At 42.0% G+C, this 26,116-nt stretch overlaps 2 protein-coding genes across 4 annotated transcripts in view; one reads left to right on the forward strand and one right to left on the reverse strand.

Moving 5' to 3' along the window:
- Positions 1–7,828: 7,828 nt before the first annotated feature.
- On the forward strand, positions 7,829–19,115 carry RMP24 (ribonuclease MRP subunit p24). Of its 3 annotated transcripts, XM_079784459.1 has the most exons (6): positions 7,835–8,032; positions 8,117–8,139; positions 10,551–10,750; positions 11,891–12,090; positions 15,758–15,844; positions 18,988–19,115. In XM_079784459.1, exons 1-5 carry the CDS (start codon positions 7,956–7,958, stop codon positions 15,834–15,836), a joined length of 579 nt encoding a protein of 192 aa, XP_079640585.1. In that variant the 5' UTR covers positions 7,835–7,955; the 3' UTR covers positions 15,837–15,844; positions 18,988–19,115. The 3 variants fall into 3 exon arrangements, with proteins under 3 accessions (XP_079640586.1, XP_079640585.1, XP_079640584.1); XM_079784458.1 differs by lacking the exons at positions 15,758–15,844; positions 18,988–19,115 and adding an exon at positions 13,746–15,735 and having other exon boundaries at positions 7,845–8,032; XM_079784460.1 differs by lacking the exons at positions 11,891–12,090; positions 15,758–15,844; positions 18,988–19,115 and adding an exon at positions 13,746–15,742 and having other exon boundaries at positions 7,829–8,032.
- The window catches only part of RPRD1A (regulation of nuclear pre-mRNA domain containing 1A), a 38,973-nt gene continuing 31,382 nt past the window's right edge, over positions 18,526–26,116 (reverse strand). Inside the window, exon 7 of the mRNA XM_079784457.1 lies at positions 18,526–19,930. Within this exon, the coding sequence (XP_079640583.1) occupies positions 19,781–19,930 (150 nt within the window). The 3' untranslated portion in view covers positions 18,526–19,780. The remainder of the gene's footprint in view (positions 19,931–26,116) is intronic.

The raw sequence follows: 26,116 nt of genomic DNA on the forward strand, positions 1-26,116 counted from the left end.
TTGCGCTAGCCCAGTGGTCAGCAAACCGCGGCTCACGAGCCACACACATGCCTCAATCATAAATAAGTAAAAACTAATTGTTTTTTAAAAAGCAATATTTTTTCCTTGCCTCATATCAACAGACTGCCCTGGGATGTGAGTATGTACCCAGGCCAATGGTTATAAAGCCTGTGGCAGCCTCAGGCTCACAAAATCAATCCTCAATTTCTACATGCAGTACCACCTGCCCCTTAGGTATTATAAAAAGATATGTCGAGAGCATTTGAGATCTTGCTCCCTGGCATATGTCATCAGTTTGGCTCAAATAAACTCTTATAAAAATAAAAAATAGCCCTGGCCCCTGTGGCTCAGTTGGTTGGAGTATCGTCCCTTGCACCATAAAGTCACAGGTTCAATTCCCAGTCAGAGCACATACCCCGGTTGCGGGTTTGATCCCCAGTTGGGGTGTGTGCAGGAGGCAGCCAATCGATGTTTCTCTCTCTCTCTCTTTCTCACCCGTCCCCTCTCTCTGAAAATCTATGAACATGTCCTCGGGTGAGGATAAAAATAATAAGAAGAAATAAATAGAAGATACGTCATAACCAAGTAAGGGTGTGTTCAACTTAAAGAATTACTGTGATACCTATATTTACATGATGCTTTATAGTCTAGAAAGGGCAAAAAGTCTTCTGTGAAAAATGTATCTTTATGGAAGTAACACATAATCAAGCAGTACTTTCAAAGGTACATCATAGGCAGAATGGCAAACCTGTCCTCACTATAAACACCTACAAAAAGTACCAAATAGATGCATCAACAACTTGTAACATCTCTGCCCATAGCTATTAAATAAGCAATGAGAGAATCCACTTTATAAAAATGTAAGGACCCTCCCACATGAAATATTCACATACACCTTTGGTTAAGCATTCAAAGGGATACTACGGAACAGTTAAAATTAAGTGTGCCTTCAAAAGCACCCAAATGTCACTGTTTTCTCTCTAAGCTGCCTTTGTCCCAGAAAAGCAGTCTAAATCCCACCCAAAAACAGCATTGGGAGATCATGTGACATGGAACATAGAGAAATGCCCACACTCACAACCTCCCACTTACCCCAGACAGAGCAAAACCAGGTACATGCAACATGGGGAGACTTTTGGTTGCTCTTGGTATATCACTGTAGTAGGCAGTTAGATAGACATGAGCAGAGTAGGACCCATAGGCCAGGTACAGAAGGTCACCAGGGCAGAAGCCCTGAGTGCCTAGCAACAGACAATTTTAGGGTGGAACCTCACCCCCAGGGTGACCTTTCCTGCCCTATCAGATTGCTGGTCATTCAGTTTAGATTCCCTGACCTTTCATATCTCTAGTCATGGGGTAGACCCCACAAGGGCTCCAGAGAACAGCTCATAGACTCCCATACAGGCTCTTGCACAACCACTCCCTTAAGCATTAAGCCCCTAGAACAATGAGTTCTGATCTGCATCAGATAATTTTAGGAACAAAGCCTCGGGTCTTTTGACCCCAGAGACAGAGTTTTGGCAAATCAGAGATAACATCTAGGTCTCAGTTGTGTTTCAGCTCCAGGCCCAGAAAAGCAGCAACGCCAGGTGGGGGTGATGCCATGGCTGACATTAGGACCAACTGCAATGACTAATGACCCCCTGACCTGGCACTGACCAATCAGTGGAGACCATGACCCTGAAAGGACACCCCAGGAAAGCTGATGAATATTCTATGGACAACCCTTAAAATCCCTACCCTTAAAAATCCTTGAGGCCTCAGTGCAGCACACCCTCCCTATCCCTCTCCTCTCCTCTCCTCTCCTTCTCTCTCTCTCTCTCTCTCTCTCTCTCTCTCTCTCTCTCTCAGTGCCTTTCCCCACATCTTCTTTTCCCCAGTGTCACTCTCTCTGAAGCACACCCAAGCGTTTCCCCTTCTTCTTCCCCCAGGCCCTTACATCCTAGTTTCCTTTCTCCTAAGTTTCAAGGGCTCTTCTTTTGCCTCTACAATTTTCTTCCTGAGCCCACACAGCCCAGCTGGCTCACTTCTTCCAGAGCTCATTTCGTATATCTTTTACTTTTATTTGAGGCTTGCCTCTGAATTCTTTCTTAGCCAGAACTCAAGTACTGAGGTTGCTGAACTCAGGTCCAATCACCGGTAACATTCTAGTGCTGTTTTGCTGCCAACATTATCAGATAATGTTTCTCTCCATTCATGATTTTGAAACAAGTTTTACAGTATTTTTTTAAAAGCTTTTCAATGCAGTAACATCGGTGAAAATAAAGTTTTCAGTGGAAAAGAATTCTCATTTTATGACAGACTCTAGAGGAAAGTATCACTTGATAGTATAACTTTTCAAGATCATCAAATCCACAAGGAAAGCACAGTTGCTTATGTAAGTTAAAATAAAACAGTAACAGTTATGGCTACCATTTATTGAGCACATGCTAGTATTCACAAGCACTCTCTCGGACCTTCAGTCATCCCAGTTCCAGGAGATTTGCTGACCTTCAACTGTTAGAACCATGATGACATAGAACCAGGATAATGAAGACCAGGATGCCGCACATCACTTGCCCAGTTTCAAGGTCCTTATCAGAATGGATGTGCTGTGCTGGCCTGCACGTAGAGAACTTTTCAACCCCTCCCCTTGATTTATTTGTTCCCTTTCCCTCTGCCTCCTTGTAAAAACCTCTGCCTGACTGAGATGGTGAGATGGGCTTTGGACAAGAGTCCCTCATCTTCTTGAGATGCTGACACTTGAATAAACCTCCTTCCTTTTTCACCAGCACTTGTCTCACAAGTTTGGCTTTCATGGCAGCAGACAGCCAAACCTTAGTTCCAGTTACAATAACAGCAGAAAGAAAGAGAAAAATTAGGTTCCTGGGGAGATCGAGTAGCTGCTACACCAGCCAGGGGACTGCCTACTTCCAGGGTGTTTATATTAAAAACACACACAAACAAAACCATAGACCTCTGTCTTACTTAAAATAATTAGTTGGTTTTCCCAGTGTCCATAGCAGGGGTCCTCAAACTTTTTAAACAGGGGGCCAGTTCACTGTCCCTCAGACCGTTGGAGGGCCGGACTATAGTTTTAAAAAAACTATGAACAAATTCCTATGCACACTGCACATATCTTATTTTGAAGTAAAAAAACAAAACGGCAAAAACACCCGCATGTGGCCCGCGGGCCGTAGTTTGAGGACGCCTGGTCCATAGGCTCAAATGTGAACAACTAACAGAAGGAATCCCATAGCCTACAATGTGACATTTCCTGTTTTTAAAAAATATAACTAATAGCACATATCCTGACTAATTGGTAAGTTCTATTAGAGCCATATAGCATATACTAAAGCAAGATTTAAGGTAAAAGGTTTAGTAACAAGTGCTTTGCTTCTAAGATGCTAGGAGTCAGTCAGTCCCTGGGGCCTTATGAGAAAGTGTTAAGAGGCTACTTAATTCTTCCATATAAACACTTCCTGAAAAAAATACTTTTAATTTATTTTAGCCAAAACTAAGCTTGACTGCCTATTCTGAACCCCCCGCCATTTAGGAAGAAATGGTACATACAGTGCAAATGGGGTCACCACATCTTCCCCCTCAGTTTCTTATTTCCCATTCAGTTAAGGATCCCTCTCCAATAATTGAGGCTTTATTGCCATGTCTGATTCATGGACATGTAGCCTGCCTTTTCCTCCCCATTCCAAAATTTAAAAACACCAAGTAAATAGGCAAGTTTTAAAACACAAGAATATGGCCCTAGCCAGTTTAGCTCAATGGATAGAGCATGGGCCTGTGGACCAAAGGGTTCCTGGTTCAGTTCTGGTCAAGGACACCCACCTTGGTTGCAGGCTCCTCCCCTTTTGCCCACCCCTGTATAATTGACATACTACTGATGCTATATACAGCATTATTAAGACAGGGTAATAATTGTGCTGTTTTGCAACACTTCCAATTTCAAAGTCTAATTATTTACAATAAATGCTTTTCTAGAGATCTTCTGTGAATGTTCATGAGGTTATAGAAAAATCACAAACTCCTTACAACTTCTCTCCTAATCCAATTAAATGTTTACATCTTACTTGGTCATTTGTCAAAATAAAACTTGTTGCCTTTCCGATGCATACGTTTTTATTCCTACCATGATAACCTTAAAATTCCAGCGATAACCCATGGATTCTTAACCGATGACCTCCTCAATTCCAATGATCTGTTCAGGGTCAGGCTCCTCCCCCCAGCCCCGCCCCCCCAGTCCCCCCTCCTCCCACGTGTCAACCCGGACACCGCTCTGCCCCTAACCTGCGCGCCCCCACCGAGCTATGGGGATGCACCGGGCTCCGTGTCCCCTCGGCTTCTTTTTCAGACTTCCTGTATCTTTTCTTCTTATCTCTCTCTTCTTGCTTTCCTTTTCCAGTCTCTCTCACTGCTTCAGTCTCCACTGACTTTCAATCTTAAAATAGCCCCTGAAGTGGTGGTATTTCTTCCCGTCTGTCGCTTGTCATTTACCCACGCAGTCATTCAAACACTCAGGGGCACAGACCCGGGCTCTGCCGCTGGTTCCGAATGAACGGTGTCGCCAGCCAAGGTCCGCCAGAAAGTGGTTCGTGTTCAGCACCAATAAAATAACCCCTCTCCCGCCCCTCCCGCACACAGCACCTCATTCGCGTGGCTTATTTTTAAGGGTAATCCTAGGATCGCACTGGGCGGAAGGAGGTCCTTTCTGGTCTCCTGCCCCCAGCCCTGGAACACCCGGCTGTGCCCAGGCCCGTGTCCTGAAGCACCAGCTGGCTTCGTCCTCGGCTTCAACCCATTTTGCCCACTGACTGCTCGAGTCCTGTGACCCGACTCCGACCCAGACGCTGGAGTGGCTGGACGCGGGCTCACCTGGTTCCGTTCCGGACCCCGGACGCGGGCTCACCTGGTCACTCGCGGACTCGGGCACACGCTCACCTGGATCCCGCCCGGACTCGGGCACGGGCTCACCTGGGAACCGGACGAGGGTTTGCCCCTCCTGCCTGCGCCGCTGGGGCCGCTTTGGAGGCGGCTCTGAGCTGCTGCAGTCCTGAGTGTGGGGCTGGGAGGTCAGCTGGGAGTTCCAGCCAAGTTACCCGTGTGCCTCGAAAGGGACGGCTTCTGGGAATAGGTGGACTCTGTTTCGCGGGGTCTTTGCGGTCCGAGTGACCCCTCTAAGCCAGTTCCCTCCTTACACCCACCGAGATGCACCCGGCGCTCTCGCCTTCTTTCCTCCGGTTAAGGAATTCGCGGCGATGCGCTGGGACCCATCGGAAACGGAACATTTTCCCCCTGCTGGTGACTTTCAGGAACTGCAGGTGGTGGAACAAACCTGTAACTAAGGTTTCCTTCCTTCCCAGCAGCTAGGGTTGTGGTTCTTCCTCCACCCGCCACATCAAACGTTTTGACAACTTTCCTTTCTATTCATTTTGTTTTTAAAGTGCCATGTCAAGAGAAGGAAGCTAATTTTCAGCCTTTGGATAAATGAGATGAGAAAAATTAAGACATGCATACAACCATTTTCCCCTCATTCTTCTGTTTAAAATTATGGAAAATTGCAAATATATAAGTAGGCAGAAGAGTATAACGAGTTTCTAGCTTTTGGAAATGGTGGACTAACCTTCCTTTGGATAATAAGTTAAAAATCTGATCAAGCCCTAGCTGGTTTGGCTCAGTGGATAGAGCATTGGCCTCCGGACTGAAGGGTCCTGGGTTCGATTCCAGTCAAGGGCACATGCCCAAGTTGCAGGCTCAATCCCCGGTGCGGGGCACGCAAGAGGCAGCTGATCAATGATTCTCTCTCATCACTGATGTTTCTCTCTCTCTCTCTCTTTCTCTCTCTCTCTCTCCTCTCTTCCTCTCTGAAATCAATAAAACTATATATTTTTAAAATCTGAAAAAATATTTAAAAATTTATTTAAAGGCCTTGGAGATTTACCAAAAGAAGGCAGAAAACTGGAGAGCCACCCTTGAAAGATGAATGGACATTTATGAGATTTGTGACTTTGTGGCTCTTCAGCTGAAGGCAACCCCACTCCATGAGCAGCTCTAACTGCAGAGAACCACAGCCTCACTGGCTTGAAGGGAAGAGAAGAGAGTTTGAGGCCACTAGAACTGAAAAATGAGGTGGATAGGTGGGTGGGGGGTAATCCAGGGACAAATCCATGGAAAGAAAAAACCTCCAAATATGTGTTGCATTAGTTTTCTATTACCACCATAACAAATTACCATGAACTGAGTGACTTAAAGCAACACAGATTTATTGTCTTTCAGTTCTGGAGGTCAGAAGTCCTGTAAAGGTCTTTCTAGACCAAAATCAATATGGCTGGAATTAAAAAACAAAAACAAACCTGGCCTGTGTGGCTCAGCTTTGTCCCATGCACCAGGAGGTCGCTGGTTCTATTCCTAGTCAGGGTACATGCAGGGTTTCGAGATGATTTCCAGTAGGGGGTATGAGGGAGGCAGCCAATGTATGTTTCTATCTCTCCCTTTCCCTTCTTCTCTCTGAAATCAATTTTATATATATATAATGAATGTTGGTGAGAATATGGAGAAATTGGGAACCACTTTTATTTATTTTTTTAAACATTCAATACTATGGGAACCACTTTTAAAAATATATACTTTTATTGATTTCAGAGAGGAAGAGAGAGAGAGAGAGAGAGAGAGAGAGAATGAAGAGAGAGAATCATTGATCGGCTACCTCCTGCACGCCCCCTACTGGGGATCGAGTCAGCAACCTCGGCATGTACCCTTGAGTGGAATCAAACACAGGACCCTTCAGTCTGCAGGCCATGCTCTATCCACTGAGCCAAACCAGCTAGGGTGGGAACCACTCTTGTTAAACATGGACTTACCATATGACCTAGCAATTTCACTCCTAGGTATATGTCCAAAAGAAAAGAAAAGAAGTACTCAAACAAATACATATTTGTGTTTATAGCAGCACTATTCACAATAGCCAATAGGTAGAAACAATCAAATGTCCATCAACAAATGAATGGATAAACAACATGTGTTATATACAATGTAATATTATTCAGCCATAAAAAGGACTGAAGTTTTAATATATGCTACAAGCTGAAGAACCTCAAAGATATTACACTAAGTAGAAGAGGCCAGATACAAAAGATCACAAGTATGATTCCTAGATATGAAATGTACATAGTAGGTAAATCCATAGAGACAAAGCCGACTAGTGGTTGCTAGGGGCTGGGTAAGAGGGGAAAATGGGAGCAACTGCTAAATGGGTATGGGGTTTCCTTTAGGGCGATAGAATAACATTGGTATTTGCAAAACATTGTAAATGTACTAAACGCCACCAAATTTTCACCTTACAATAGTTAACTTTATGTTGGGTGAATTTCACTTCAATTAAAAACAGAAAAAGAAAACAAAAAAGTAAGCTCTTTCGTGTAGGTCCCTTGCGTCCCTGCATCCTCCTGCCTCGGCCAGAGTCCATGCCCGGGCTCGCGAATTAGAGGGTGACGAGGGCTGAGGAAATGACAACTGGGGAATCAGAAAGGAGAGCGTAGGAGGGAAAGACCGAGGAACCCGTGGGACTCTCTGCTCCTTACGTCGCTACCACTGCCGGGTTAGGCGGCTCCGCCCAGGCTCCGGTCTGCGGGGAATTCTCGCTGGGCCCCGGAGCGGGGCAGAGGCGGGGCGGGGCGGGGCGGGGCGGGGCGGGGCCTGGGCAGGGAGACAGCCATACCTCACGGGCCAGGGGCGGGGCCAGGCGGGGGCGGGGTGGAAGTGGGGGCGGGGCCGGGGAGGGGCGGGGCCGAGGAGAGGGGCGGGGCCGAGGAGAGAGCCGGACCGCGTGGGACAAAGCCAGAGACCGGAACGCCGCATCTAGGGCGCCCGTTTCCGGACGGAGCGTGGATCCCGACGTCAAAGTCCGCCACGCCGGGAATCCAACTTCCGGAGTCTCCTGGTGTCGCGGAGGGACGGTGGTGGCGATGAGGCAGAAGCACTACCTCGAGGCCGCGGCGCGGAAACTGCAGGCTCGCTGCCCGGGCCAGGCCCGCTATCTCCTGTAAGGCCGGGACGCGGGGAGCGGGAGCGGGAGCGCGGCGGGGTGGTGTGCCCGCGTTCCTCACGGCCTCTTTCTCTTTTTCAGCTGGGCCTTCAGTTCGTCACACGGTAGGGAGAACGCCCGTCGGTTGTGGGTCAGGCTCGCCTCGCCCGCGCCCCTCCGTTCCGCACTGTACTCTGAATGATCGACCAGAGAAATCTGATCCACCCACTGCCCGCACGACCCTCCCCCAGGCTTCATGTGCCTTACCTGGCCTGACCTATTAGCGGGATTTGACACCTTGATCAGTCTCTCGAAACAGTTTCCTCACTTGACTTCACATAGTTCTCCTACCTCTTTAGCCAGTCCATCCGAGCTGCTCTGCCCGTCCCTCCTGGTTGCCCCAATCTCTACAACGTTGGAGCGCCCGAGGACTCTGCCCTTGGACCTCTTTTCTAGCGGCACTCTCTTCCTTGGTGACAGTTTTTCATCCAGTCTCATGGCTTTTAAATTCCGTGTACTGAGCACTTACAAATTCATATCCCCCCAACCCAGACCTCTTCCCCGAGCTCTAGACACATCCCGATGCCTTCTTTCAACTTTTGAATGTCTGTTAGGTCAAAACCCAAGCTTTATCCCCCAACACAAGTCTTCCCATTTCAGAAATAATAACTCCTCTTTATAATTAGCCATTCTTGACTCCCTTCCCAAACCAATATGCCAGCAAACCCTGCTGGTTTTGCAATATATCCGTACTCCAGCCACCTCTCACCGCAGCCATCTAACGCCCTGGTCCCAGCCACCGGTCTTTCTCCCAGGTTATTGCCAACAGCTCCCATGCATTTCTGCAGGCCATTCTCAATCCAGCAGCCAAAGTGAGCCTAGTAAAAGCTTAAGCCAGAGCATGTCACTTCTCTGCTACAAGCTCTCAAATAACTTCCCATCTCAGAGTAAAAGTGAACTTCTTGTAAAGGGACGACAAAACCTTACAGATGGCATCATCTCTCTGACCTGCTCCCCCGCCCCCTTTTTTTTAATGGGTCTTTGAAAACTGTGCCCAAGAGCCCTTTCTTTCTTTTTTTTTTTTAATATATTTTATTGACTTTTACAGAGAAGAAGGGAGAGGGATAGAGAGTCAGAAACATCAATCAGCTGCCTCCTGCACACCCCCTACTGGAGATGTGCCTGCAACCAAGGTACATGCCCTTGACCAGAATTGAACCTGGGACCCTTCAGTCGGCAGGCTGATGCTCTATCCACTGAGCCAAACCAGTTAGGGCTGCTCTCCCTCTTGTTCACGTAACTCGAACCACCACTAGGCTCTATCACTGCCTTCACCCTTTCTCCTGCCTGGACCTCACATGTCTGCTTGGCTTCGGCCCTCACTTCCTATGGTCTCTGCAAATGTCACGCCACGAAGCCTTCCCTGGCTGCCTTGTTTAGGATGACAGCAGCTCCATCGCCACTCCCCATTTACTTTTCCTGTCTTTTTTTCTTCCCAGCACTTACTAGCTGTTGTTATATTTATTGTCTTTCTCCACAAATTGTCCTTTGTTCACTGCTGTGTCTCCAGCTCCAAGAACAGTGCTGACACTTAACAGTCACTCAATAGACATGAATGAATTTTACATTTGGCAGAGCTAAGTTACAAGCATGGTGCTTAGCTCTTTGTAGTGCTGTTGTGTCCCCAGGGCTTAGCACATTGCTCACCAATAAATATTCACTGAATAAATAGATGCTGTGCTCACCTTCCTTTTCAGCTGCATCACCTTCATGCCCTCAGCTTTCCCTCCATAGCCATGCATTCTTTTTCACTGTACTTCTTCCTGAAAGCTCCTTACCTTCAATGGGTGCCAGCTCCAAATGTAGATAGAATGTATAGTCATCCATGACAAACTTTGTCAAGCCTTCTCTTTGGAGTGTGTTTGGCTGGTCCATGCAGTTTAATAATTTCCAGGGCATTTACATCATATTCTGTTATAGTTCTTACCAGTCTTATCTTCATTTGTTTAGGGCTCCCACACGTAAGTTCTTTAAAGAGAGCAACTCTTTCACTCCCATATTTGTGTCTCCACATCCTAGCCTGGTCAGGGAATGCTTTCTTGTTTGCATAAAGGGTTTGGGCATATCTGTTACTTTGTACTGAGAGAGCTACCTGCAGACAAAGCCCAGCCCACAAGCCACAAAATTATTTTAAAAAGAAACAGAGTCATAGTAAAGTTTCATATTTTGTGATCAATGTGTTTGAAAAATAGGTGGGACATGCAGCCTTTTTTACTTAGTACAAGTAAGGAGCAACAGAGTGGGGAATTACCTGTCCATTGCTAAAAGGAATGAATGGATACAATGATAGTGTTTTGCAAAATAAATCATCGCCAGTTTATCTTTTAATAAATTTTGAGTTTGCTTAAGGATAATGTATATCTGCTTATATTAAATAACATACCTTTCTTTTTTACCTTTATAAAATTGGCAGTTTGAGGGGGGGAAAAAAGTATTCTAATTTATTGAATCATGAGTTCCATTTGTATAATTTTAGATGCTAAAAGCACTTTTGAAGAAACATGCCCATACTGTTTCCAGTTGCTGATTCTGGATAATTCTCGAGTACGCCTCAAACCCAAGCCCAAACTGACACCAAGAATACAGAAACTTCTTAATCGAGAAGCAAGAAATTGTACACTCAGTTTTAAAGAAGCAAAAATTGTGAAAAAGTACAAAGACTCCAAAAGTGTACTGGTAAGATTTCAGTTTGTAGACTTTCACTCAAAATGAGGATAAGAGAATCAGCCTAAACATAACTCAGAGATTTGTAGTAGTATATTTCAATTGTCAAAATATATACATATTTCTTTTCTAGTGATTACTGTTTCAGCAAGAGTACAGCTTTTTGTTTTTTTGTTTTTTTACAATTACTTAGAATCACATATCACGAACTCTCAATTGTTCTCAGATCTCATTGTTGACCACAATTATTTTTACAAATTGGAGGATTTCTTGAGCAGACCAATGTGACTTCACCTGAACTGCAGCTACCACTAAATTATTTTTTGTTAATGGTCCTTTTCTTCAAACAACAGTAGCTTATTTGTAAGGCATGTGTCACTTTTTCAGTCATCCCTTCTTCCATGTCAGAGTATGTATTTACGTTTATGCCCAACAAAAGTAACTACATCTTATGTTCATTCATTAAACCTTTATTAAGGGTCTATCTTATGTCATATAATGCTAAGTATTGGGGATATAAAATGGGTAAAACAACCAAAATCAAATTACTTGTGGTTTATTGAGACGAATATCAGAAGATACACTGAACCATCCAGGTGTTAAAGGGTATTATTCCCAGTCTCCTCCATTCCCCCCCAAACATGGTTTTACATTGAGGAAATAAGAGACTTTATTATCTTTAAAAGGTGTTTTAAATTAAATACACAAGTTTAGCCATTAATTTTTTTATATATATATCTTTATTGATTTCAGAGAGGAAGGGAGAGGGATAGAGAGATAGAAACATCAATGATGAGAGAGAATCATTGATCGGCTGCCTCCTGCACGTCCCCTATTGGGGATTGAGCCCACAACCCAGGCATGTGCCCTTGAACCTGGGAACCTTCAGTCCGCAGGCTGATGCTCTATCTACTGAGCCAAACCGGCTAGGGCTAAGCATTAATTTTTTATTGGAGATTTTCTCATTTTAAATTTGTATTTGGTCTGATTCCTGCTGCAAGATTACAAGCTCCCTGATTACAAGGTCAACCTCTGTTACTCACCCTGTAGTACCTGGTCTGCTCCGTTGCATATAAGAATTTAAGGAACATGTACTTTATTTGACTAAATTGTAAGAGAAATCACGCCATATATTTCTTCTTTTTATGGTAGTTGATTACCTGTAAAACATGCAACAAAACAGTTAAACATCATGGTAAGAGTAGAAGCTTTCTGTCAGCACTGAGGAGTAATCCTGCCACGCCTTTGAGGAAGCTCAGCCTGAAGACCCCAGAGAGAAAGTCTCTAGGCTCTGAAAACCTAAATCACAGGGTGTCTGGTTCCAAAGGCAAGAGCCCAACATTGACTTTCAGGTAATTAACTCATTAAGTTATTTGAATTGCAGTGTTAACTCCTGAGTATTTCTTCCAATTTCCTGTTATGTGCAGTGCCCAAACTTGCCATGCAGTCCAAGCCTTGGCCCTCTTTTTTCCTCCAGACCCTTTTCTTCTCTAGTCTCATATTCTCCCACAGCTTTCATTCTCACCTCTGCATGACTTCCAGGTATATTCCTCTACTTGCAGTCTCTCCCTGTTCCCAGCTGCACGCTAAATATATCTACTTCACCCTACAGGTTCCCACGGCTGACTACTCAAACCTGCCCATCCTCCTTAAGTTCCTTATTCTGGGAATAAACATGCTCTTCTAGACATTCTGAAATGGCGAGTTCAGTTGACAACCATTGCCTTGGTCCTTGTCCAGTCAGCTGCCAGTTTCTGTTGTCCTACTTTCATGGTGTTTACATCCCTACTGCCGCTATCTGTTCAGGTCTTTATTCTCCTTTTGGTGAATCTTCCTGTTTAACCTTTCTAATCTCCTGAAGCACAGCTCTGATTAGAAGCACCTCCCTCTGTGCCATTTGGGCCATGCAGCAGGCTCTCCAGCCCTCAGTATCTGGCACCAATCTGTCTGCCTGTGTTACTTTGCCTTAATGTATCCTGTGTCAGCAAAACTGAACAACTCACCCTTTGTTTCCTGCTCTAAATCTTTGTTCTTGCTATTTCCTCTAATAAATTCCTGTGGAGATGTAACTAAATAGGGATTTGTCAAATGATACTGAGTTAACTTTGACTGGACACGTTCTAACAAACGTCAGGAAGGGCTGGATTCTCTCTGCTTTCTGAATTGAGTTTTTTTAATGTTGGATTTATTGGATAAGAATTAAACTTTCAAGACCAGTTTTCTCTATATTCTTGGTTTAATTGTTTTGTTATTTGGTATGATAAGAATTCATCATGGAGTTTCTACTTTATTGGATAAAAATAGATAAAAGAAAATTTGGTGTATTTAAAAGAATTCACTTGCACTTAGACCAGACTGCTTCTTAGACATGCAGGACTGAGAAAAATATGTCACATTTATCTTATAGATGGGGAGGCAAAAGAGGGGTCAGGCTGACAAACCCCAAATAAAGGTTCGGGATAAAACACAATTGGAAAGAATAAAATAGAATGAGGCGTAAATATACACATACCAGGTGGGGAATCATTTATGAAGTGGATATATTTAGAGAACCTCTTCTGTGCCTGACACTGTTAAAAAGCACTGGACTATACAATTAGTACAGAGTTCCTGCCCCGTGGAGCTTCCATTCTGGGGAAGATACAACGGAATGGTACCTATATGTGTAGGTTGAGATCCTTCAAAGTCATTGCTTAGCTTTGTCATGAGTCTTGATGTCAGACTTAAAGGGAACTCAAACCTGATGACACTTTACCTTTAGCCTTCTCTTTCAGGTGTGGTAGAAGCTTCCAGAACCACCCAATATACCAACTAAATGTTGCTTGTAGCCTGTTTAGTGAGGAGGTTTTTGGGAGTGACTGCTGGGTACAGCCACTGCTCATATATGGCCATAATACAGAAGAGTGGAAAATGTGTCTCATGGCAGTCTTTTAGGCTAAGCAGGAAGAACACTTATTAAATTGTCCTTTGTCAGTATTCCTAAGTGTAGTTTTATGTTTCATTTCAGAACACCTACATCTGGACAGTCGACACCCACTTGCTCCTCAAAAAATGTAAACAGAACAAAGAAACACTTCTCCCAACTAAAAATGTTACTTAGCCAGAGTGAATCCAAAAAGAATTCAAAGGTGGACTTCAGAAATTTCTTATCTTCTTTGTAAAGGATGGACTTATGAAAATAAGAAATGTTTAATGCAATTTCTGAAACCAAACTTACCAGAAAAACAGCTTTTTAAAAACTAGGGTCCAAAAGCAAACTTTTCTTGGCAGTCTTCTGTTTATGGAGAAAACACCTCATTAGAATGAATAACTAAAGCCTGCCAATCTCCCAGGGTGATTCTGAAAGGTCCTTGTAGGTAGTTTTTAAAAAATATATATTTATTGATTTTAGAGAGGAAGGGAGAGAGAGAGAAACATAGATTGGTTGTCTCCCATAAGCATCCCAACCAGGGATCAAACCCCAACCTGGGTATATGCCCTGACCAGGAATCGCACTGACCTTTTGGTATACAGGACAATGCTCAACCAACTGAGCCACCAGCCTGGGCTCAACATGTTTTTGTTTGTTTGTTTGTTTGTTTTTTAAAAACCTGTAAATAAAGAATGTAGATATTTTAAACTATAATCTGTTTCTAAGCCTCTCTGTTGCTACAAGTTTAAAACTTATTTTTCTTCCATTAGGGCTTGGTAAACTGGGCGGCCAAGGTTATTAGCGAGTTAGTCTTATAGTCGTGTAAAGTGAAATTACACTAACTAGTGTCATCATCAAAGAGGGTTGGTGAGGGCCATCATTCTGAACTTCAGACTGCGGGCCACAGGCTGCAGCAGCTGGCATAATACTTTGGTCACGATAGATACTGTACCTTTCTGGCTAACTTCTCACTGGAACATGTTTCTCTTGAACTCTCTGCTCTTCTGTTCACTTACCCAGACATAGGAGCTCTAGTTCTCGGAATGTACTATCTTCTTGCCAGCCGTGGGCCTTTGCACATGGTTCTGGAGAATGCCGTCTACTCCAACCCCACTGCACTGAGGGCCACTCTTCCTACAGTGCTGGTGATCCTGTAGTTTCCTGTTTCTGACTGTCCCTAACTGCCTGTGATCTCAGCACCTAGTTTCCTGCCCAGCACGTAGCACAAGCTCTGCAAATATTCCTAAACTATGGCAGTTAAATTCAAATTCCTTAGCCCACTTGTTCACACTAGATTTAGAACTAACATCCTCTCCAACTGCATGACTGGGAAGTAAGCAGTAAAAGTAGGAACTCCTAGGCCGGGAGCTATTTACTTTACCTCAGTTGCAAACAGAAGACTATGTATTCTTGACTTTCTTTTCTATTTGGCAGAAGGGTCTCTAGGCATCTCTAAAGAGAATATTAAAATTAAAGTGTGGACATAAAACCTTGTCTTGATATGAAATCTTTCATTTATCTTTTCAGGTCTATCCGTTTTTTAGAGAACATTTTTTTTTCTTTTTTTTGTTAATCCTCATCAAAGGACATTTTTCCATTGATTTTTAGAGAGAGTGGAAGGGAGGGGGAGAAATAGGGGAAGAGACAGAGAGAAATATCTATGTGAGAGAGACACGTTGATTAGTTGCCTCCCGTATGCTCCCCGAGCAGGACTGGGAATCAAGGCTGCAACCGAGGTACATGCCCTTGGCCTGAATCGAACCTGGGACCCTCCAGTTGGCAGGCTATATCCACTGAGCCAAACTGGCAAGGGCTTTCTTACTAACTTTAATATACAGTTATATGCATAGAATATAGATATAATTTGTAATATTTAAAGCATATCTTTGAATCCTTAACTTGTAAAAATATAAACTCTCTAGGGAGATCATTAGATCATGGTCATTCCAGATTAGTTGTTTCATTATTTATTCTGAACTTAGGAAAAGATCACACAAAGCTCACGTAAAGATTGGGTAATGGTGTTTAGCATCCATGCTTTGGGCTTTTGTTTTAATATCTTGGAATTATATATACAGTATATATAGCTAAGTAATTCTCCCATCCAGGAATGGCGAACTGAAGCACCGGCCAAGAGGACTACATCTCCCAGAATGTCTAAATGATAAGAATCACAGAAAGTTCTGATTCAGTTGGTATGTGCCCATATGCAAATGTCCCGAGTCTTATCAAAGAAGTTTGGTGAACACTGCCAGAGATTCCCAGATTTCAAGTAGTCCCCCATTCTCCTCTAAATGCAAGGTGTGGTGAGAGGGCCTGTGCTCTAAAGAAGGAGTTCAAGCTACTAGTGAGTCTGTTCATTCAAAAGCACTTAAGCACTACTGAGCAGGAGGTCACAACAGAAGATTTGGTCTTGTCCTCTGCTCATAAGGAACTTGCTATATAATGAACTGTAAACCCATACTTTATTATCTTATCTCCTGGAATTTTAAATTGTGAAGCAAGTCATGGACCTCAAAAGTTGGTCTAGAGCAGGGTTGTCAAAATATAGTCCCAGTGGTATCAGCACCAAGTAGTTAGGAATGCAAACAATCAGACCTTACCCCAGAAGCTCTAGTCTACTAAGCCGCCTGGGTGATTCTGATGTTCCCTCAAGTTTGGGAACCACTGGCCAAGCAAAAGGAATCTCCTTCAGCAGTTTCTCCACCTACGACGCTGAATACTTCCAATACTTTCCTTCCCTTCCAGTCCGTTAATCTCTCCCTCCCTACCCCATATCTAATCAATCAATCAGATTCACAAAAATAAGCTGCACATTTCAAAAAGAACATAAAACTTTATTAAGAACATTTTATATTGTCATCAGATAAAGCCAAACAAATAGGGGTAAAGAAACAGGGAAACTTCATCTTCCCATGTGCTATTGCCACCTCAGAACACTCATGTGTGCGGCAACCCACTTGGGTCCCCTCCCGGCTAGAGGGCGTCTATCTCTCAATCAACTTTGCATTCGCTTAAAAAAAAAAGAACACACGTGTGGATGGCTGGAATTACAGGTGGCAACAAATGCCACATATAAATTCAGGTAACTCAATGCTCCCTTTCTACACAGAGAACTGGGTTTACACTTTTTAAAAAAGCTTCATAAAGCACAACTATGAAACAATATTTTACCTTTAGGAGCTATTTCTTAATAGAATACAAAGCAGTTTAGTAGCTTATGTTATTTCATATAATGTCAATTTTTAGAATGGAAATTTCAGAAAGGACATTCTAACTTTCCCAACTAATTTGTACTTGAGTTTCTTCATTCTAAAGATTTCTCAGAACCAGTTCAATCACTCATAGATTGAGTGTTGCTAATCTACAGTGGCAACTGACAACCTAGTTTTTGTTCTTTTAATTTTGCAAATCAAGATGACTGGGTCATCGCAGCTTTTGCTGATTCTGAAGGAGTTCCTATAGAAAAGCTGTGATGGTTTGGAGTGCCTGTGAGAGAAGGTGCCAGAACAGCTGCATCTGGGCTCTTTACCCAGAGGGGAGGCTGGCTACTGAGCATAGCTGATCTGACTCCCGGCTGCCCACATGGTTCTTTACTTACTGTAGTGATGGAAGGAGCAGAGGGAACGCCAGGGAATCTGCTCAAACTGCCACTCCAGACAGCTCTCACTGTTTTGTAGAGAAAAGAATGATGGTATCTATTCACACTACAGCACCCCTATGCAAGTGGGGCGATACACTTTTCTTTTGAGGGCCAGGCCAAACTGCACTCAAAGATACATGGTTTGCCTCACATACACAGTGAAGAAAATGCTCATGAGTTAGAATTTGGTATTACAATACCCACATCTAAGCCCATTTCTTGAGAAGTAGTCTACCTTTTAGAAAAGACTGTTTACTACTAAGGCTTACCATGTTTTAACTGTCATAAGGCTGAAAATGTAACTTCTAAACCACACCATATCATTTGTGTTCAGTCAGTGAATTAACCAACAACCAAAGGTTTGAGAAGGATTGGTCATAGAGGGAATTGGGGTTCGGATTCAGGTTGAGTACTATCAACAAATTGCATCAAGCTCTTTAAAAAAATAATGCATTTTTATAATAAATATTTAGAGCGGACACTGGCATTAAAATCAGTATCTAAGTCAGAAGTCTGTCTTAAATGGTGAAAATATTTCAACAAACTTCTATTAGATTTCAAAGCTTCCCAGGCATACACAGTTTATAAATTAGTTTTAAGTGGAAAAAAATATATTTTGAATGAATAAATCACCACTTTAGCATATCATAAATAAGGTCAAGATTTTGAAAATAAATTAATATACAAGTTTTTGCTTTCACTTTAACAAAAAAACCTAACTCACATGATATACTTTTAAAAGTTATAACTAGGTTTTTATAATTGTGCATTTGTTACACACATCTACCAAGCTGAATCTTTTTCTTATATATCCTACACAGAGGGACAGGGGGACACAAGACAGACACCCCAATGTGTGAGTCTGACTGCTGCACATCATTTGCCAACTACATTAATTATGTCAACATGAATTACATCCATAGTTAAGTGGGTTAGGTTCCCAGTGAGTTTTCTGTGGTGGTGTTCACACGGAACCTAATTATAATTGTTCCTGTGAGAACATGTGCCCCAACTCCCAAAAGGTAACTAAAAAGCTTTGGACTAGAAGCCAGATGAATGGGGACCACTTACATGTGTCTGCTTTGAAGAAAGGTTAAATTGTTAGAAGCACTGTTTCCAGAACTACTGGCTATTAAAAATAAACATTTGCCTTCTCCTTCACATATAAATTCTTTTTATACTCTCTCATACTGAGGAAGAAAGAGTGAAGCCATTCAGACTAGTGAGACAGAATTGGCTTTCGGATTTAAAGATGTTTTATTGACTATCTAATTTGAACCTGCTTACAACAAAAAGGAAAATGTCTAATATGTAAAGTAATGAATGAAAAAAATGTTTATCCTAAGTCATTACTGAGTACAAATCCACAGCTTAACAATGTGATTTAAGAAGAAAGCAGGAGAGCATGCAACTGCTCTAACACACAGGGTTAAGATGAAAGGAAGAAGTACATTTGTTTTGGTAATTCTAAATATACAAATATAATATTACCAGATCTACCCTGTAGTGCAGCACTGCTTAATTTCCAAATATACAATCATTCAAAAATCTTAAGGAAACATTGAAAATGTTCCAGGCTACTTTATTGAACATTAATGAATATTGTGTCCTTGAGATATTAGAGCTAAAAATACCATTGCTTTTAAAGTTAAAGGCTATGGGAATAATAAAAGTATCACTATTTGTTTCTTTTAGTCCCACAGATGGCTTTATGTTAAAGGGATCGATAAGTTAAAAGAAGACTGATCTGGCGAAATGAAAGCTGTCCTCTTAGCAAAACGTCAACATTACAACATTTCCCAAGCATTTCATATTATTCTGATCAACTATTTCTAAACAGTTTAATCAAGGGGGCCCCTACTTTACACTCCTCTTGTTAAACACGGGCAGCTGGAATGGAACCCCTATGGTGCTCTGATTTGACCCTAAAAATGATATCCATGATTAGTGTTAAGTTACTGACATCTAAGGAATAAGGAATCAAAGGCATTGAGAGGCACACAAATGATAATTTGGTCGGGGAGGAGGGTGAAGATTAAGTTGAAACATTAAGTCCCTTCTACAATCAAGTCTAATTATACCATAATTAAGTTTCAACCAAATCCTGATTAGCTCTTACCCTTCAGGAATTACATACTATATAGTGATTAGATACTGAAGAAAAACATTTGAAAATACATAAAGAAATAAAAACATGGAATTTCTCACAAAGCCCTGGGTCAAAAAAATTTACAAAAGAGCTTTTGAAAATAACCACTATTTGTGAGCTTATTAATACACAGAGATCACTTTGTTTAAACTAAGTCTTGTTAACTTACCAATAAAATAGTAAACAAACCAACATTTTAAACAATTTTATAAATTACTTGTCATTTTTTGTTTGTTAGTGTCACTCTCTCTACAATATACAAAAATAACGCTACAGGACTATCCACCTAACCTGTCTCCATCTCCCGCACAGTCCTGGGCCCTGGAAAGAGACTGGTCATCAATCTTCACTGTAGATGTCCCCCGCAAAGGGCAGGTGCATGTGGCTGCCAGTGACATTGGGCAATCGAGATAAGTCCGGCAGGCTCTGGATCCGGGACCTGAGTTCTTTGCGCACCAGGGAAACTCTGGCTAACTTGCGCTTGTATTCCTGTAACATCAAATACTTTTCATTAGAATTCTGGCAGTTCCGAGAAGTGCTATACACTCAGTTAATGCTGAATAAAAAACGATTACAATGTGAGATTTAGGATCAAAAGAGACTTTGGAAATACACAACCAGGTAAACTGTTATTCTTATGAACAACCACAATCTTTTAAAAATTTCTTTTATTGATTTTAGAGAGAGGAAGGGGGGAAAGACGTGAGAGTGGGGGTGACATTGATGTGAGAGAGAAACATCTATCAGCTGCCTTTGGAATGCACCCCTACTAGGGATTGATTGTGTGCCCCGATTGCACATCAGAATCACCTAGGGAACTCAGATTTTTCAAGAGTATCCCTGGAAGTGGGTCCACAGCTTGTGAATTTTGTAAAAGCTCCCCAAAATGATGCTGATACACAGAATTGTGAGCCACTTCCTTGCAGTTGTTCTGCCTAAAATTTAATCAACTAGTAAGATTTCTTTGTACTATTGACCCTTCTCTTTCAAAGAATAACTACAACTGGGGAAAGGGGTTGGTCAGAATTACCATAACCCAACTGCTCTAAGAGAATGAGGGAAAGGAGGGTTCTGACACATTGGGACCTGGGCACACTGGCAGACAAAGCAGACAAGGTTGAAGGCTGGATAAGTCAAGGATAGCTTTGGGCACATGGGAGAGGAGTAAATCCTTGCCATGTCTTATATATCCCTGCATTTCTAATCTATCATGAGGAGCAACAAAGAATAAATAAGAGCTTAATAGGGAGCCATAATCTCAAGGCACGGTTTTCCTCTTCCCTTTCCCCCTTCGCCAGCGACACACACAAACACCAGGGAGGTTCCAGCAGAGTAGTGCAGTGGCATGCAAAAGATGGGTACCAGGGTATTTCACATCAGAACTGCATACATCTCAGCTGGGTCTCATCACACACCTCCATACTCAGCACATGCTTCTTCCTTAGGACATGCGAGTATGAGGGTATACACACATCTCCATCTGTCTCATTGTTCTTAGCGGAATCATTTTTTAATAAATAATGCCCAAAACGCTCTGGGGTCAGCACAATACTTAGATGTCGAATGTTTTGAGAAATGTCATCTATGGCTTTAGTGGTCATTACTGCCCATCCTAGTCTCTAGCATTCAGATAAGATGTTCTTCAATTATTAAGATTTCTCTTAATACTTTCATTCAAGTGATATGTGGCACCCTGGCCAGTGTGTGCAGTGGTTAGAGCGTTGGCCTGAGCACTAAAGGGTCATGGTTTGATTCCTAGTCAAGGGCATGTACCCAGGTTGCAGGTTCGATGCCCAGCCCTGGGCAGCGTGAGTGAGGGAGGCAACGAATCAATGTGTCTCTCTCACATCGATGTTTCTGTCTCTCCCGCTCCCTGCCTTCCTCTCTCTCTAAAAATCAATGGAGCCGAAACCGGTTTGGCTCAGTGGATAGAGCGTCGGCCTGCGGACTCAAAGGTCCCAGGTTCGATTCCGGTCAAGGGCATGTACCTTGGTTGTGGGCACAGTAGGGGGTGTGCAAGAGGCAGCTGATCGATGTTTCTCTATCATCGATGTTTCTAACTCTCTATCCCTTCTCTCTCTCTTCCTCTCTGTAAAAAAATCAATAAAATATATTTAAAAAAAATAAAAATCAATGGAAAAAAATATCCTCAGGTGAGAATTAACAACAAAAAGATTTGTGGCAATTAAAAGCCCTCAGCCAACTGGGATACATTGAATGCAAAAAAAAAACTGGTAAACATAACAAAAGCTGCAATCTATTAAACATCTATTATGTGCTAGGCATTAAAATAACCTCATTTAACCCCCTCTATGAGATCATCCTTCATAAACCTGTACAATCATGCTTTCCCACATTAGAAACAAGTCATCTTAAAGACAGGAGATTTCAGTAGCAGTGGTAAACTGTCTCACATTAGCCTGAAGATGAAAGTAGATGAAGCCTGATAACTACCTGATTGTACAATCCAGGGCACAGTGCTAAAAATGTACCGCTGGTGGAGATGTAAAAAGGTCCAACCAAGTTGGGGAACAGTTAGTTCCTCAGTCATCCAGAGTTATTATATAACCTAGCAATTCTACTTGTAAAAAATAAAGATGAAATTGTATGTCCGCACAAAAATTCATACGTGAATGTCCATTGCCATGTAACTGGTCAGTGCCAAAAAGTAGGGAAAAATCCAACTACCCATCAATTAATAGAAAATATGGTATATCCCCTACAGTATAATTTAGCAATGAATATTAATGGAATACTGATATGTGCTACAACATGGAAGACCCTTGAAAACATTATGCTAAATGAAAGAAGCCAAATAGACCATATATACTGTGTGGTTCCATTTATATCAAATGTCCAGAATAGAAAAATTTAGAGACAGAAAGGAGATCTGTCATTGCTTAGGGCTTCAGGTGGGCTGTAGAAATAGGTAAGAGATTTCCTTTAGGACAAAAATGTTCTAAAATTATATATTGTAGTGATCCTGTTAATGTACTAAAAAACTATACTTTAAATGGGTAAGTTACATGGTATGTGAATTACATCTCAATAAGACTGTTAAAGTGGGGGAGGCTTTGTTAGTCTGAGAACATAAGTACCACTGATAGTATTGTTTTTAATGGGAAAATGGGTTCCAAGTTCTGCTACTTTACTAAGAAATTCACTTTTAATAAACTCACATGGATAAAGGAAAAAGTGAGCTGGTCTGTCCAGATGCAGTAGATACCAAGCTCAAACAACAGAAATACTTTCCACCCAACTCTAACCTGACTTCCTGGGAAGACCAATTTGCTATCTGTTAATGCAAGTATTATAGTGAATACCATATGTGATGGGCAAGAAAGTCAAAAGCAAGTCTATAGAAAATAAGCATATGGTTTATAACTCTTTACAACCAACATTTTGGATGTCAGTTTGAGTATTCTACTGAGCTTTTAGCCATTACTGCATATTATTTAAAATTCTCAAACATAGCATTGTCATTTGATCTGAACTCAAAGGTCTCAACTGACCACACTTCAGTCAGCAAACATTTGAACATCTATCAGAGTATGTGCCCATCACTGTGCTGGAGACACAAAGATGAATCACAATCCTCATACAGAAGAGCAGTTTAATGGGCAAACAAACAAGTTAATGAAGTATAATGTGTTCCATCAGAGGCAAAAACTGATTTCTATGACATACAAGGTGGAGGCTATCGCCCCACTGAGGAGTGGTAAAAACACTCAGTTCAATGGAACAGCATGATAAAAGGGCAGAGAATAAAGGGCATAATATGTACATGGCAATTTACTATTACTATAGTGCATGGTGCCATGTAAATTTCCTTACCACACACGGTCATATTTCAGTTTGTGAGAGAATTCGTGTTGATATAGTATAGAAGAGAATATATCTGAGGAAGAAACCCAGCCAGTTTACTTCATTGTCTACGAAAGCAAAGATTTAGGGCCTGAACCAAGGCAAGAGAAACAGAGCTTCACAAACTATACTGTGTGTACAATAACTTAATTCAAAAGACAAAAACTGTATAATGAGAAAGCTCAGCCAAAACCGGTTTGGCTCAGCGGATAGAGCGTCGGCCTGCGGACTCAAGGGTCCCAGGTTCGATTCCGGTCAAGGGCATGTACCTTGGTTGTGGGCACATCCCCAGTAGGGGGTGTGCAAGAGGCAGCTGAACGATGTTTCTCTCTCATCGATGTTTCTAACTCTCTATCCCTCTCTCTTCCTCTCTGTAAAAAATCAATAAAATAAATTTAAAAAAAAAAAAAAGAGAAAGCTCAGCAGGACTTGGTTGTGGTTACAATGTGAAGAATGATAAGGGTTCAGGCTCCATGAGTGGTTGGATGCAGGTGCTATTATGTCAGAGAGCAAAAGACAGGCAGAAACTCCTTTGGAAACAGTTCCGATTCCAGCATGGAGTTATCCTTGGGACTTTTGGCAGCATTTGGAAATGCAGTTCTAGCATTCTGGGATAGAAATGAAGATTTGGGCTTTATCACGAGCAAATAGTCTATTTAAAACCTTGAGATGGCCCAGCTAGTATGGTTCAGTGGTTGGGCCTCAACCTATGAACCAGGTCATGGTTCAATTCCTAGTCAGGGCACATGCACAGGTTACCAGCTCAATCACCAGTGTGGGGTGTGAGGAGGCATCCGATCAATGATTCTCTCACCATTGGCATTTTTCTCTCTCCCCCCCCCCCCTTCTCCTCTAAAAGATGTTTTTGAAAAAGAAAGTATAATTTTAAAAAATAAAACCTTGAGATGTGTGAGCCAATTAGGCTTATGAGTGCGTACGTGGCAGTGTTTTTCCATGATTTTCAACCATTTTGCGTCACCCTTATCTTCTGTATATCCACCATCAACCACGATTTTGTCAAATTTTGTATTTTGTAGTTTGTTTCAGGAAAAATGCATTTACATTGAACATGGTTTTCTGAATTATCATTTCCCACATCCCATGATTCCAATGTGCACCTAAGGGAAGAGAATTAGGCTAACAGCAGAATGCAGAAATGTTCCCCGTGTCAGGAAGAAATGAAAAAAAGCAGAACATGTGAATTAGAAAAAAGTAGTGAGCAACTATTTGGAAAATTTTGAGCTTTTTATCTTAGGAAAACACTACCTTTCCCAACAGATGCTTTGGGTGCTGTGGCTATAACCCAACCCTTTGAGAACAAGGCTGTTCACATCCATTCTCTGAAGAACTCAGCTGTTCTCCTTAACCAACTCAGAATATCTGCTCTCCAAATTCTTATAATAGAATTCAATTTAAAAAATGGGTTGCAATTTGATATTTGAAAAAGGTTCACTTAAAGTATCACATATTTGAAAAGTTTAATGGATTCCCACACCTTATGTGTGAGCTGCACATGGAAACTTATTCCAGGTATGAAAAGGGGAAAAAGGACTAACTTTACAGTGGAGAAGTTGACAAACACTATCCCAGCCAATCAAGGGCACATCAACACTGGTAAGTCATGTTGACAGAATGTACTCTTGACAAAATGTGATGAAAATAGCACTTTATCTCTGTGGTCTTCCTTCCCAACACATAACTCTAGTCCATATCAGACAAATCTCAATTGAGGGACATACTACAAAATCCTTAACTAACATTCCCCCAAACTATCAAGGACATCAAACACAGGGAAAGTCGTGCCACAGCCAAGAGTCCAAGGAGACATGACAAATAAATGTAATGTGATATCCTAGATGGCATCTGCAAAAATCACATTCATGTTCCTATTTTGGCTGGTATTTAAGTGAGGAACTAGACTCACTCATGCTATATTTACATTATTTTCATTTTCTGTGTGCCTTTTTAGCCTCGTTCCCTTACCATACAATGTCCAGTTACTAAAGAATCACATGATCTCAGGGTCATAAAGGTCAACTAATCTGGTGTTTCCCAAATTGGGTGTCTCATGGAACATATTTCACAAAGTTTTAATAGGCCATAAATTAGAGGTTCTAGGCTGTTTCGGGGCAAAAGTAAGTGTCTTTGCTATATTCCTGCTCCAACCCTCAATATGCTCATTTACAGAGGAAAAGCTCCAAGAGTGGAATCTGGTTTGTAATATTCCTCAAAATGACTTCAATACGTACTACCATCTCCCAGAACTAACCATTTATATATAACGGCAAACATTAGACTCAATGCTGTCCTTGAACCTCTTGACCACCGCCAATAGCAGCAAACTCCTTTTATCCTTCACTTTTTGTTATAGAACGCTAGGTCTGTTTTCATTCAACACTTTTCACCCCACTCTCTTCTTGCTTGCATGGTTCTGCTAAGGCCACTGTAATTCTTATCCTTCTGGCTTCTTTGGTTTCCCCCGTCTTTGGTTTACTGCAGTTGAATACAATATGCCAGAGTGTCCTGCCTCCTGATGAGTGGTTTGATGTCTGTCATTAAATTTGGAAATACTTGGCATTACTTCAATTGTTTCTTCTGCTTCATTTGTTCTCCTGCTATTCCAAGTACATGTGTGTTACACCTTTCCAAATTGTCCCACAATTCTTGAATATTCTGGGCTTTTTGGTTGTTCATTTTCGCATTTCAGTTTGGGAAGTTTCTATCGAGCTACCATCAAGCTCAGAGTTTTTTCTTACCAGTGTCCAGTATATTGAAGTGACCATCAAAGGTACTCTTCATCTGTGTGTTTTT

The sequence above is a fragment of the Cnephaeus nilssonii genome (genome assembly GCF_951640355.1).
Source record: "Cnephaeus nilssonii genome assembly, chromosome: 11".
In the NCBI taxonomy this organism is placed as follows: Eukaryota; Metazoa; Chordata; class Mammalia; order Chiroptera; family Vespertilionidae; genus Cnephaeus; species Cnephaeus nilssonii.